The 14,122-nt window shown below is 51.8% G+C and overlaps 1 protein-coding gene across 1 annotated transcript in view; it reads left to right on the forward strand.

Moving 5' to 3' along the window:
- LOC144248856 (uncharacterized) overlaps positions 1–14,122 on the forward strand; it is a 120,496-nt gene that overhangs the window by 88,584 nt on the left and 17,790 nt on the right. Inside the window, 1 exon segment of the mRNA XM_085565397.1 lies at positions 3,883–4,289. Within this exon segment, the coding sequence (XP_085421523.1) occupies positions 3,883–4,289 (407 nt within the window).

The following is a 14,122-nucleotide window of genomic DNA, read 5'->3' on the forward strand; positions in this document are numbered from 1 at the left end:
GGAGGATGAGGATGGGGAGGAGAAAGGGGAGGAGCAGGAGGAGGAAGAGGAGGAGGAGGACGACAAGGACTAGGGCAAGTATAAAGAAGATGGGGAGGAGGAGGAGAACAAGGAAGATGAGGAGGCAGAGAAGCATGAAGAGGAGGCATAGAAGGAGGAAGAGAGAGGACCAGGACATGGAGGATTATGAGGTTGAGGAGGAGGTGGACAACGAGGAGGAGGAGGAGGAGAAGAAGGATGAGGACGAGGACGAGGAGGAGAAGGATGAGGATGAGGAAAAGTATGAAGATGCAGAGGACAATGAGGACGAGGAAGAGGAGGAGGAGGAGAAATAAGATGAACAGGAGGAGGAGGTGGACAAGGAGGAGAATAAAGAGGAGGAGGACAAGGATGAGGAGGACCAGGAGGAGAAGGACGAGGAGGATGAGGATGAGCAGGATCGGGAGGATGAGGAGGAGGAACAGGAGGAAGATGAGGAGGAGGAGAAGGAGGAGAATGAGGATGAGGTGGACAATGAGGAGGATGAGGAGGATAAGGATGCGGAGGATAAGGAGGAGGAGGATGAGGAGGAGGACAAGGATGAGGAAAAGGACAAGGATGAGGAGGACAAGGAGGACAAGGAGGAGGAGGACGAGGAAGACGAGGAGGAGGAGGAGGAATAGGAGGATAAAGAGGATGAGAATGAGGATGTGTAGGGGGACATTGAGGAGGAGGAGGATAAGGATGAGCAGGACAAGGAGGTGGAGGAGGAGGGGGAGGACTAGGATGACAAGGAGGACAAGGAGGACGAGGATGAGGAGGAGGAGGAGGAGGAGTAGGAGGACGAGTTAATGGAGGATGAGGACGAGGAGGAGTGCGGGGGTTTGTAATTTTCCCTTCTTCCCCCCATTCACCCTGCCCCTTTCTTATGTGTTCCTTGTGTAAATAGTGACGGGAGACAAGTCCATTCTATAATGTCAACAAGTCTCAGTTTATTCCAAGCACACATGTACACTTATATCCGTTATAATGAAGCTCATGCATATTGCAAAACTTAGGCTCATCATTGGTGTATTAAAAACAGGTCAACCCCGCCTTTGGAGCTTTCTGAGCTTGCTTTGTTTTCCCTTACATTTATCTTTTTGCTGACCATTCTACTGTTGGGAACCAGCTTACCCAAGGACATAAGATATTATTGCTACATCTGCTATTGCTGCACTATGCAATTTTCAGCTACTGCTTCACTAGCTGCACGTAGTCATGTCCTTTCTCACGAAGCCATTCATCCACAAAACTCTCCACATGTCTAATCAGTCATGCTGTGACATTCAATAGCCCATTATCAGCAAATGTCTGTCCTGAGGGAGGATTGATTGTGGAAGAGATAAGGAAAAACTGCCCACTTAACACAGGACAACTACCATACAGATGGCAAATAGAACACATCTTGCTTTTCAGTCTGGGACAGGAGGACACAAACAAAATCAGCTGAGATGGCGGCACTCTGAAAAGCAAACCAGAACTGACAGAAAATGAATGGGACAGAAATCAGTAATTCTGATAGTTTTATTTATTATGAAAATAAATCACAACCACCCAGCCCCACACAATTCTGATCCCACAACCTCAAATTTGGATCTCACTTTGCCCGATCACCTTCCAACCCCATCTCATCCTGGAGGCTGAGGAATTGAGCAATTTTAGCATGGGACTGAGGTGGCAACCAGCCATTTTGAGGTAGGATTGAGTCACTTTGAGGTGACAGACAAATCCACTTTGGGTTTTGGAGTGCAAAGATATGGAGAATACTACCAGATATCCCCCAAGAACCCACAAATCCTCCAGAATATGTTCCCAAACAGTAAATTCCACCTCAAATACCTCTAAAATGGTGGGACTTCTGACATCTCTGGTCAATACTCTTTTTAGTAATTTTTCAGGTGTTTTTAAGTGATAAAGACAAATCAGAAGAAAATTAGGGCCAAACCAACACCAGAGACCCCTTGAGCATCCCCTGGACACTGGACAAAACCAACTCAGCAGAAATCAAAGTTAACCCTCCATAAAATGCCTTGAGGAAGATTTGCTCTTTCCACAAGTCATTTCTGATGGAAACACAAATAAATCCCAAACATGAATAGACAAACAACAGAAGCAATTCTGTGGCAATTCCAAATTTCATCAGTTCCAGCACAGCTCCAGCTACTTGAGCTGGGCTTCTTGTAGGATTTAAGTAGCCTTGTGTTCCTCACTTTGGGGTGAATGATCCTTGTCAGTCTTGCTGGTATCATTTGGTCCCTTTCCTCCAGTGATTTTAACAGAATTTTCAAAGAAGGAAAACAAAATATTTTCTTTACACTGGCCACCCACAAGAGCCATTTTCCTCGTAAGTTCTCCCAAAAGTCACTCAGAGGAAGCTGCATCCAAGCTTCCAAGAGATCCTCCAGAAAGAGCCACAAACTCCTCAGAGGAGAGAAACATGCTGTTGTCAAAGGCACCTGGGGTCAGACAACAGAGCCCTGAACTCACTGTGTAAAATAATGTTGCAATCTGGATAATAAAATTGTTAGAGAGATGCCTCTGCCCCAATTAAGGTGCTAACAAGACCAAATCCAAAGTGGATTTTATTGAACAGTAAATGTGAGGTAGAGAGAGATGCAAAGAAAGAGAAAAGGGGAGAGAGCAAGGGAGTGACAGGGACAGAGATCTCCCCTGGGGCAGGGCAAGTGTGACATTGTCCCCTGTGTGCGTGGCCTTCCCAGGGTGGGGGTTTTACACCTGAGCCAGTTTGGGTAAGGGGGGTGGTGTTCACCCCCCACCCCGAGCAGGGATTGCCTCACTGTTTCAGGTTACAATGTCAGAGGTAACCAAAAGTGTTTTCAGTCACCATCTCCAAAAACTGTTATCAACAGGTGGGGCAGTGTTCTTTATCTCTTCCATGGCTCAGCCCTGATAACGCCCTCCAGGGCCATCTTCTGTTAATGGGCCATTGAGTGTCACTGCAGCACTGATAAAATTACATCATCCCATTGTGGGATGCTCCACCCAGGGGGAGGAACCAAGCATTCCTGCCTGGATAAAATCTCACCTTTGCAACACCACGAATACCTTGCCTGCTGCATTCCCAGAGGACAAGAGCTCCATAACCACCACTGGACCTGCAGAGGAAGACCAGACCCTTCTACAGGATCACTGCTTTGACAGAATCACGTTCATCACTCCAGCTGGACTGCAGCCACCATTTCATCAGACTGCTACCACCACCCTGAGCAACGGGGTGTCAGGTTATATCCTGACTCTGTCAGATTAAGCCAGTGTTTCTGTATCATTGCCTTGATCTTAATTTTCTTATTCAATTGTCATTCTGGCTTAGACTCTCTCCCTGGTTTGCTTTGAAGCCAGTACAAAACTCACTGTGCTCATCCCTTGTTTTCCTCCCAAAACAGGATTTCCCGTACCCAAATATTCGCCAGATGGAGAAGAAGGTTGTGAGGAAGAGGAAGATGCCCTGGGACACCAAGGCAGGTGAGGAGGAAGTCAGTGCCCCTTTCCCCCTCTCTCCTGCTCCATCTCCCAGCCCAGCCTGGCCCCCGGCTGCAGGACAGCCCCGCTGCCGGTGCCCTCCTGCCGGGGATGCACTGGGGGGATCTCCTTGCCCTTCCCTCTGGCACTGAGGCAAATCCCATCTACTCCTTGTCCTTCCTCCCCCAGAGCAAGACCTGATCGTGGAGACCAGGAAGGACAAATCCCTGCAGCAGAACCTCATGGAAGAAGCTGTTTTGAGCAACTCCACATCGCAGGAATCCAACGGGGAGGAAAAGCCCTGGAGATCCCAGAGGAGGAAGGGCTGCAAGGCCAGCCCAGGATGCTCTGAGGAGGAAAGACCCACTCTGGGCCTGGAAGGTGGGCAGAGCTTCAGCCAGAGCTCTGAGCTGGTGGTCCCTGAGAAGCTTCATGATGGGGAGAAGCCCTACAAGTGTTTGGAGTGTGGGAAGAGCTTCAGGCAGAGCAACAATCTGAAACGACACCTGATGATCCACACCGGGGAATGGGCCTACGAGTGTGGGGAGTGTGGGAAGGGATTCAGCTGCAAATCCCATCTTGTCAGCCACTTACACATCCACACTGGGGAGAGGCCCTACATGTGCCCCACTTGTGGGAAGAGGTTTCAGAGCAGCTCAAATCTCCTCCTGCATGAGCGGATTCACACCGAGGAGAGGCGTTTCCTCTGCCCCGACTGTGGCAAGGGCTTCAAGCACAACTGCCACCTTGTCAGGCACTGGTGCATCCACACCAGGGAGAGGTCCTACGTGTGTCCCCAGTGTGGGAAGAGCTTCACCCAGAGCTCTCACTTGACCAAACACCAACGGAGCCAACGGTAAGGGAAGCCCTGAAAATTCCCCAGCTGCAGGAAGAGCTTTGTGCACTGCTCCAGTTTCATCCCCCATTGGAGGACCCTGTTGGGAAGAGCCCTGGTGATCCATGTTTCCTGTGATCCATGCTGGGAACACACCTGTCCCTTTCCTTGCCCCTGCCAATGACCTTATGTGGGATTGAAGGACATGAGGGTCTGGCCATGGCCCTGTCACTACATTCACTCCCACCTCAGGTCATTGCCAGGGGCAGGAAAGGGACTCTCTCTCTCCCTGAGGAGAAGGGTGTCCTTTCCATGCAGGAGGAAACACGTGGCCAGGAAGATACAATAGATGGTGATGTAGTTTTCCCTGTAACTGGTTTTTCTTATCCCTTCTGTTGTTAATATTTTTTCTGTTTCTGTTTGTTCCTTATCTTGTTGCTGTTCCCAGTAAATTGTTCTTATCCCAGCCTGAGATCTTTCCCTTTTTTCCTTCAATGGAAGGTGGGAGGGCAATGAGTGCCTGCGGGGTTTGAGTGGGAGCAGGAAATTGAGAAATGCCATTCCTGAACCCCGGCCTGTGGAAACCAAGCATCCCAGCTGGTGCCAGCCCTGGTGGCCATGGCAGCAGCCTTGGGAGCGGGTCCCTGGCTGGGGCTGAGGGAACCTCTTCACTCTGGTGCCCAGGGACAGGAGTGGAGGGAGCGGCTGCAGCTGAGTCGGGGCCGGCTGAGGTTGGATCTCAGGAAAAGGTTTTTGCCCAGAGGCTGCTGGGGCACTGCCCAGGCTCCCCAGGGAAGGGTCACAGCTCCAGGGCTCTCTGAGCTCCAGCAGCGTTTGGACAGCGCTGCCAGGCCCAGGCTGGCAGTGTTGGGGTGTCCTGTGCAGGGCCAGCAGTTGGACTCGAGGATCCTGATGGGTCCCTCCCAGCTCAGCCAATTCTGTGGTTCTGGATCCATGACCCTGGGGATGGGAGTGCCAATGGTTGCCATGGCAATGGGCTCCAGGCCTGAGCTGGTGTCCATGGCAACCACCCCTGGCATGGGGTCTCCATGGAGCTGCCCAGGGACTGACCATAGCAACAGGGGCTGGGGATGTTTGCCATGGAAATTGACCATAGCAACAGGGGCTGGGGATGGTTGCCATGGAAACTGACCATAGCAACAGGGGCTGGAGATGGTTGCTATGGAAACTGACCATAGCAACAGGGTTTCCTGGTGATGGTTGCCTTCTAAGGATGAGATTTGTCACAGGCCCTCAGAGGGGTTCCATGGGGACTTTCCAAGAGTCTCCAGTCTGTTCAAGAGCTGGAATGTCACACACAGAGACAGGGGCTCCATGGAGACCTCCCAAGGGTTTCTGGGGATGGCAAAGAGCCGTGTGGTCAGAGGCAGTCACAGCCATTCCATGGTGACATCCCAGGGCACCTTGGGCTGCAAAGGCACCGATCTGTCACAGGCACTCACGGGGGCTCCACAGTGACATCCCAGGAGTCCCCAGGCTGCCAAAGAGCCAGGATGTCACACACACTCCTGTCATGTGCAGAGTGGGAGCTTCAGGCTAAAGCTTTATTTCATTATTGGAGAAACTCCTGCTGAGTCATGAGATGGAGACACACAGCAGCCACCATGGGTTCTAAAAGCCCTGCAGAGCCCCCAGACTTCTAAAATTCCTTTTAAGAGAGGAGACTGGGAGTGACTGGATCCAATCCTGGCCCCAGAATTTGTCAAAGGTTTATGTATAAACGATTGGACAGGTAGAATTGAACAATCTGTCAATGCAATTTGTCCCACAGGATTAATGATGGAATACCAGATATATTTATATAAATACAATCTGATAATGACTAGACAGTAAGCTCTTAACCAGAGTTATTTACTCCACAGTCCAGAATCTATAACAATTATAGGATATTCTGCTCTAGGAAGCAATTTTGAAGTCAAGAGATCCTTGCTGGAGTGGTTTGAGCCCATTGCAGGCAGAGCCTCCTGCTCCGGCAGGAACTGCCTTTCCTGTGCCAGGAGCAGGGCAGGTCCCGCTGCAGGAACAGCCCCAGGCCAGCCCCAGCACAGGGAAGGCCTCGGGCACAAGGGCAGAGTGCCGTGCTGGGAGCTGTGCCAGGGACAGCCCGAGGCACCAAAGGCACCTTGGCAGCAGCAGCTGCTTGCAGGGCATGGCCAGAAGCCTCCTTTGCAACCCAGCCTGGTGGCCAGCGCTGCAGAGCTGCTGCCTCAGGGCTCATTTCTGGCTGGGCTCTGAAAAGACACTTCTGCTCCAGGAGCCTGACTGGGAAGCCATTGGCCCAGCACCTTGGGGACAAGATATTAATGACAAAACTCTTCATTCCAGCAGAGACAAGGCAGGGGCAGAGGAAAGGGGAGAGCCAGGCCCAGGGGACAGGGCTGCCATGGTGATGGCTGTGAGGTCACTGCCCTGCAGCAGCCTGGCTGCCCTCAGCAGACATTTTGGCCAGAACTGTTGTGAGGGCACCCAGCACATCCAAGAACCCACACAACAGGAATTCCATCCTTGGGGAGGGGATTTCACTGGGTCAGGTTGCACACACTCCCTGATTTTTGAGCATTCCTGGGATGGGAAATCCACTTCTCTGGAAAAACATTTGCCATTTTGTGCCACTCTCATCACTGTAAATATTTCCTCCTTCTAACAAATTTAAATCCACTCTCATTCAGTTTAGAGATATTTACCATTGTTCTGTCACTGCTAGACTTGGGAGAAAATAACTTTGATAACTATTTTTCCATTTTCACAGACCTTAGGGAGGACCCAAATATCTCCCAAGATGGGGTTTGAAGGCTTCATCACATAACGAACACGTAGAGGCTGCAGGCTCTGGGCTCAGTTGTGTGCAGACTGAGGACAGAACAGGAGTAGCCTGGGAAGGATTGAAGGGTGGTTCCACGGATGCTGGAGTTTTATTTCATTGCATAAAACAGCCGGAGAAAGAAATAATGGCACCAAAGGTGTAGAGTGCCCCTGCCCAATGAGGTGGGAATTTTACCCAGACACAGCATCCGGCGAGAGCGTGACTTAAAGAAGATTCCACCCCTCCACGCTGTGGGGTGTGCCCTTGAAATCCTGGGAAAAGACACTCTACCCTATCTGATCAAATGAGGAATGGCCCCAGAATGTTCTTATTTTTCTGTACCCTTATTGGCTTAAATTGTGCTGCAATGTCCCCACTGTAGTTTTTCCATTGATTGTCCTCCTCAATCCACCCCTTTGCAGTCTCCTGCTCCTCTTAATATTGGACCTTGATCCTAAACTCCACCCCTACCCTGTAATATAAAAGTCTTGACCCTACCACCTCGTTTCTTGTGTATGTCCCTGGGAAAATGAAGAATCCTCAGTTTTCTAAAGCAAGACCTGTCCTGTTGCCTTCCTTTCCCTGTTGGCCATTGGTGTCTGCCTGAGGTCTGAGACTCTGGGGCCTGGGGCAGTTGTTGTGCCTTTTGCTGCAGCAGAACACAACAGTGCTTTCCTCCCTATGGAAAAAAGAACCGTCCTTATCTATGCAGAAAATGCGGGAATTGGGCTTCCACCTCCCAAATTCCCTATATCCAAGGGTTGCTTTCAGACAAAAGCTACCAGGAAAGAGAGGTCTGGTTGCCCTTGGCCCCTGGTGGCCGCCTTTCATCTGCCCCTCTAACGCTGGTGTTCCATGCTTTCCTTCCTATGGAAAGAACCATCCTCCTCCAAGTGTCCATGTCTAAAATTGGGATTCCACCTATAAAATTCCCTATATCCAAGGGTTGCTCCCAGACAAAATCTGCCAGTACCATCAAGTTTGGCTCCCATTGGCCTCTGGTGGCTGCCCCTGCCACACTGGGGCTCGGTTCTTTCCTTCCCATGGAGATCACTGTGACACTGTGGGCACCTCATGGAACCAAGGGGATCATTGTGGCACCACTGGAGCCCATGGAACCAAGGGGCCATGGTGACACCACGGGGCTTCATGGACCCAGAGACCATTATGACTCTGTGGGGCCTGATGGAACCTTGGAGACCATTCTGACCCTTCAGGGCCCCGTGTCACCAAGGGGGCATTGTGACACCTCAGGGCTACCTGGAAGCAAGGGACCCCATGGAAGCGAGGGAACATGGACCAGGTCTGGCTGACTTGGCCTGCCAGGGGCCACCTGACAGGTCTGGCTGATGTTGGAATGCCAAGGGCTGCTTCTCATCAGCTCCTGGAGCAAAGGGGCTATGTGCTTTCCTTGCTATGGAAAAGAACTGTCTGTGTTCAGATGCCCATTGCCAAAACTGGTATTCTCCCTAAACAATTTCCTGTATGCAAGGGTATGTCTTAGGAAAAAAACAGCCAGCTCTAGCTGGCCTTGCACTGTGGCAGTCACCTTTCATCTGCCCCTGAAACACTGGGGCTCTGTTCCTTCATTCCTGTGGAAAAGAAATGGTCTTCTTGACCATGGTCCATGGCCAGAATTAGAATGTGGCCTCCTAAAGTCCGCATATCCAAGGATTGCTCCCAGACAAAAGTAGCCAGGAGAGACAGGATGCGTTAGCCCTCTCCTCTGGTAATTTTCACAGACCATGAGCTTAATATTTTTATTAGAAAACACCTTGGAGAGGGCCCAGAGATCTCCCAATGAGAGGTTTTGGGGGCTTGGGCACATGACCACTACATATGGACAAGTTACAGATGAGAAAGCCTGGCTGGGTCTCTCTCCCTTCTGGCCCCACAGAGGTGCCGAGGCCGGCCCAGCCCCGTCTCGGCCGTGGGGCCGGGCGGCTCCTGCCGTGGGGCCGGGCCCCTTCCCAGGGAGCCGCCAGGCGCCATCGGCTGCCGGGCAGGGCAGGGGAGGCCGCGGGGCCGAGGCCGGGCCGTGGCTGCGGGTGCTGACATCTGGCCCTGCCGAGCCCTGCCCCGCCGCCAGCCCGGGCCCGGCCAGGATCCGCCGGGCCCCAGGAGCAGCCCCGGGCCGGGCCGGCTCGGCCAAGGCTCTGCCGCCCTTGGGCTTCGCCCGCAGCCGGCGGGCAGGGCAGGAGAAGCCATCGGCCCCGGCCGTGCTGCTGCTGGGCTCTGGCCTGGCTGCTGAGATCCTGCCCTGCCCCAGCGCGGCCCAGCCTGACACAGCCCCAGCGCAGCCGCTGCAGAAACCTCCATGGCAAAACAGCTCCGGCCGCAAGCACCGAGCCCGGCCGGGCTCACGGAACCATCTGCAGCCCCGGGAGATATTGACTCTGACAGTGCTGCCATCCTCCCTCCCGTGAGAGAAAAGGACACCGGGCAGGCACACAGAGGAGCAACATGAACACACCGAGGGCAGGGAAGGGGAAGTTGAGTCTGAGGTGGGAGGGATGAGGAGATGCCTTGATCTTGGGGCTGAAATCCTCTGTTAAGCTGTGGAGAAGGATGTCATTGATACATCAGATTCTATTTTTCCCTATAACACATTGAAAACTATGGGGAGATGACTTGTTTCATTAATGGTCTCCATGCTAAATTAAGCAAATATTGCAATAGCTGTGATCTCATGAGATGTTTCAACAGAGAAAGAGAGCATAGTGATGAGACCCTGTGCCCCAGGGAGAGAAGACCTCTCTTCCCACAGATGAGGATGATTTCAGAAAGAGATTAAGAGAACTGTTGCTCTTAAAGAGCTCATCTTTAAACCAATACCTCATATGCTGATACGACCCATAAACACAGCCTTGGGAAAAGCTGTGAAAAAATGTGAGGGACTTCGAAATTGCAGATTTCTCCAGGCAGCTGCTCTTTGTGGAAATTGAGAGCCGCAAGAGCACTGTTTTCTTCTGGAGAAGTCTCCATAGCAAGAAAGAGAGACTCCACTCCCTAAGTGAACTAAAGAAAGACTATTCTAGAGGTGGTAAAGTGATTGAAAATTTTTTGGTTTGTCTTTTTATATAATCAGTATGTAAGAAAAGTTGTATGGAGAGGGGAGGTGTTCTGAAAGTTTTGTTCTGATCCTTATCACTCTTTCTTTTAGTTTTTTTAACAAACTTTTCCTTATACTGTTAAAGTTTGAGCCTACTATGCCTTTCTCCTAATCCTATCTCATAGCAGGAAATTAGTAAGTATATTCCAGTGAGTGCACTGGTAATTAGCCAACACTGAACCCACTACACGAATTAATGCATTGGCCAAGAAATCTCAAATTGGTGAACCAAAACCACTACAGAAACTTCCTGATGAACTGCCCCAGACAAGAGGGATATCAAAGCAGAGCCGTGGTTTGTCAGGACTTGCTTGATCTTAATGAGCCCCGTGGTGCCTTTGGAGCTGAGCCTTGGAACCTCAGGGCCTGAGAGGAGATTGCACAAACCTTTCCAGGAGTCCAAGTCAGAAGAAAACCCCAAAGTATCTCCAGCCATTAATGGGACCCACTGAGGTCCATCCCCAACACAGGCTCCTCATGGACTCCTTGGAGGAGAGAAATGGAGTCCAGGATTGCACAAAAACCTCTCAGAGACTCAAAACGGCACAAAAACCTCTCATTTTTGAAAGGACAATCCAAAATACCTTAAAAAAGTTGAGTATCTCAAAGCATTAATGAGCCCCACTGAGTGTCAGTACAAAGCTCTCAAGGGACTTGTTAAAGCAGATAATTGGGCCCATGATTGCCCAGACCTCTCACAGAGTCTATATGAAATGGGAAATATCAATTACCTGCAAAGAACTGAAGTTCTGGGAGCATGAAGGAGCCATTCCTGACCAGGGCTCCCTAGGGACTCCTTCCAGGAAATCCTTGAGGCCACTGGGATGTGGGCTATGGGGGGGATGCTGAGGGCAGGAGCAGGGGCTGACAGTGTCCAGCCTGGCTGGGGCTGTACCAGGAGGCCCCAGGGCCTCAGGTCAAGGTGTCTCCTCACAGCCCTTGGTGGCACAGACCCTGCTGTGCCCCAGGGCACCAAGACTTGGCTTCTCTTTGTCCCCACCTGGCATCAGTGCCTCCAGTTCTCTGCTCTGCCTGGGGCCTGGGGACACTTTCTCAGTCGTGTCCCTCAGTGGGACCTATTTGGAGCTGGATTCTAACTTGGAGTTCTGCAGAGGTTTCTGCAGCTCTCTCTCAGGGCTTGATGTTCAGGGCCTGAGCACAAAGCCCCAGAGGGTCATTAAAGTCCTTGTGCTGTGTCTGTGCTGCTGAGCTGGGCTGGGCTCCTGGCACAGAGGGTGATCCTGGTAACCAAGCAGAGCTTCAAAAGCACATTTCTCTTGCTGAGCAGCTCTTCTCCCAGCCCAGCAGGGCTGGGGCACTGCCTGCAGCCAGCCCGGGCACAGCACAGAGGCACAGAGAGCTTCAATCAGTCAGGGCTGGGAAGGGGCTGAGAAGTGCCTGGGGCAGAATCACTGCCAGCCCTTGGCACAGGAACCTCTGGCTGCAGGACAATGCAGCTGCAGCTCCTGGAGAGATCTCCTAAAGCTGGAACATGCCAATGCCCACAGATCCTGTGAGTGCATTCTCTGCTCATCTCCTGTGCAGAGCAGCCAGGAGTGCCCAGGGCTGTCCTGCAGAGCAGGGTCCTGCAGCCCAGGGCGCTGTGCTGGGCCAGGGACTCTGCTGCCTGCCAGGGACAGCTCTCAGCCGGCCCTGGAGCTGCTCCCAGCGCTGGCCAGGAGCTGTGGGGGGAAGGAGCCACCCTGAGCAGGGCAGGTGCTGCTGCTGAGAGGGGCTGGCTGGGGCAGGACTGCTCCAGCTCCAGACCAGCCTGGGCACAGCTCCGGAGGGCACTTCCCAAAGGTAAGCCTGGGATTGCTGTAAAGATCAGGAGCTTTCCAGATGGTGTTTTCAATTTCGTTGTTGGAGAAGGATGGGAAAGTTGGGGTGATGACAAAAACTGTTCTTCTTTTTATATATTTTTCATATATTCATAGCTCTGCAAATTACTATGATTTAGTTATAAAATTATAATCCTTACGTAAGTCTATTAAACTGTTAAGTGGCTCTTCTAAACTACTATTATGTACTTATATAACTGGAATCCTTAGCTGTGTCTACTATGTTTTCTTCCTATCTCTCGGATTTTACACCAATAAGCTGACTGTCTAAATACATTCCTGAAATACTGTATAGTCTAATTAGGAGGGAGTGCATCTACAAGAACAGCATTTGGTTTTTGACCAGAATATGAGCAGTCATAACAAAAAGTGGGGCAAAGAAGCCCTTTGACCTACTCCAATGGGTTGATCCAGGGGTGTGTAACTTGGGCAACTGAATCTCCTATTGGATGTTCCTGTTAAATATCCTAATTGATTAACCTTAATAATTGTTGAAATCAGTGGCTGGGTGTGCCCCATCCCAACTGGGACACCTGGAACCTTCCAATAAAAGTCTGTTTTTTTCTTTAATGTTGTAACACTCTTGCAAGTGCTTTTTTTCTCTTTTAATTGTAGATAACAGGGGGATGAGAGAAGCAGAACAGGAATTGTAGTCCCAGAATCACAGAATATTCTAAGTTGAAACGGACACACAGGATCATCAAAGTCATGTTTGAACATTTACAGAGACTCCAGAATGGTGACTTTGGCTGGTCAGTGTCTCTGCTGGGAGCCTCCCAAAGGGCCTTCAGCCACTCCTCAGCCCTGGGCAGCAGCAGCATCACCTCTGCAGGGCCCAGCAGGGCTCTCCTGAGCTGCCCTTGCCCAGCTGCACACAGAGCCTGCCCCAGCCAGGGCCCTGCACACAGGCAGGTTTCTGTAGGGCCGGGCCGAGGGCACACAGGGTGGGATGGGCTCTGTGAGCGCTGGCAGGGACAAGGCACCTCTCAGGAGGGGATGTCCAGGCCCGGGGAGATGCTCAGGGAAGCAGAGGGGGCTGAGCAGAGCAGTGCTGGGGGAACAAGCCCATCCAGCCCCTCAGCTTCCCTCAGCCACAGGGAATCCTTTGCCTCTCACGTCTCTCAGTGGCAAATTCTGAGTGCAGCAGGAATGCTGGGGAGTTCTGACCTCAGAAGGCCAGCAATGATGTGTGGGTAGGAAAACAATTCCTTAAACCAACTCCTGACATCTGTTTTGTTTCCCTTAGAAGTATGAGTGCAGATGGTATCAAGCCTCTCTGCAATAGGAATTACTCCCCTAATAAATCCTGAATATCCAGCCTTGCCCCTCTGCTAAATGGCCACAAACACAGGGCAGCAGGACAAGGATGGCTCCTCGAGAGCCACCACACACTGCCCTGGCTGCTTCTGGCACATTCAGCCAGCACAACTGGAGCTCAGGCAGGGACCTGGGTGAAGGTTTTCCCAGAGCAGGAACAAGGGTGGGTGAGTCCCAGTAGGACAGTCTGCAGGGAATGGCCCAGGATTGGCTCCAAGCAGCCTCTCCTGACTTGTCCCTGTTCTTTCTCCATGAACAGGTGCCCATGTGCAGCCACAGCAAATGTCCAACAGCAGCTCCAGCAGCCACTTCCTCCTGCTGGCACTGGCAGACACGCGGCAGCTGCAGCTCCTGCACTTCTGCCTCTTCCTGGGCATCTCCCTGGCTGCCCTCCTGGGCAACGGCCTCATCATCAGCGCCGTAGCCTGCGGCCACCACCTGCACACGCCCATGTTCTTCTTCCTGCTCAACCTGGCCCTCAGCGACCTGGGCTCCATCTGCACCACTGTCCCCAAAGCCATGCACAATTCCCTCTGGGGCACCAGGAACATCTCCTACACTGGATGTGCTGCACAAGTTTTTTTTTTCTTTTCTGTGCTGCAACAGAACATTTCCTGCTGACCATCATGTGCTACGACTGCTACGTGTCCATCTGCAAACCCCTGCACTACGGGACCCTTCTGGGCAGCAGA

Source organism: Lonchura striata, chromosome 36 (assembly GCF_050655825.1).
Source record: "Lonchura striata isolate lonStrDom1 chromosome 36, ASM5065582v1, whole genome shotgun sequence".
Classification (NCBI taxonomy): domain Eukaryota; kingdom Metazoa; phylum Chordata; class Aves; order Passeriformes; family Estrildidae; genus Lonchura; species Lonchura striata.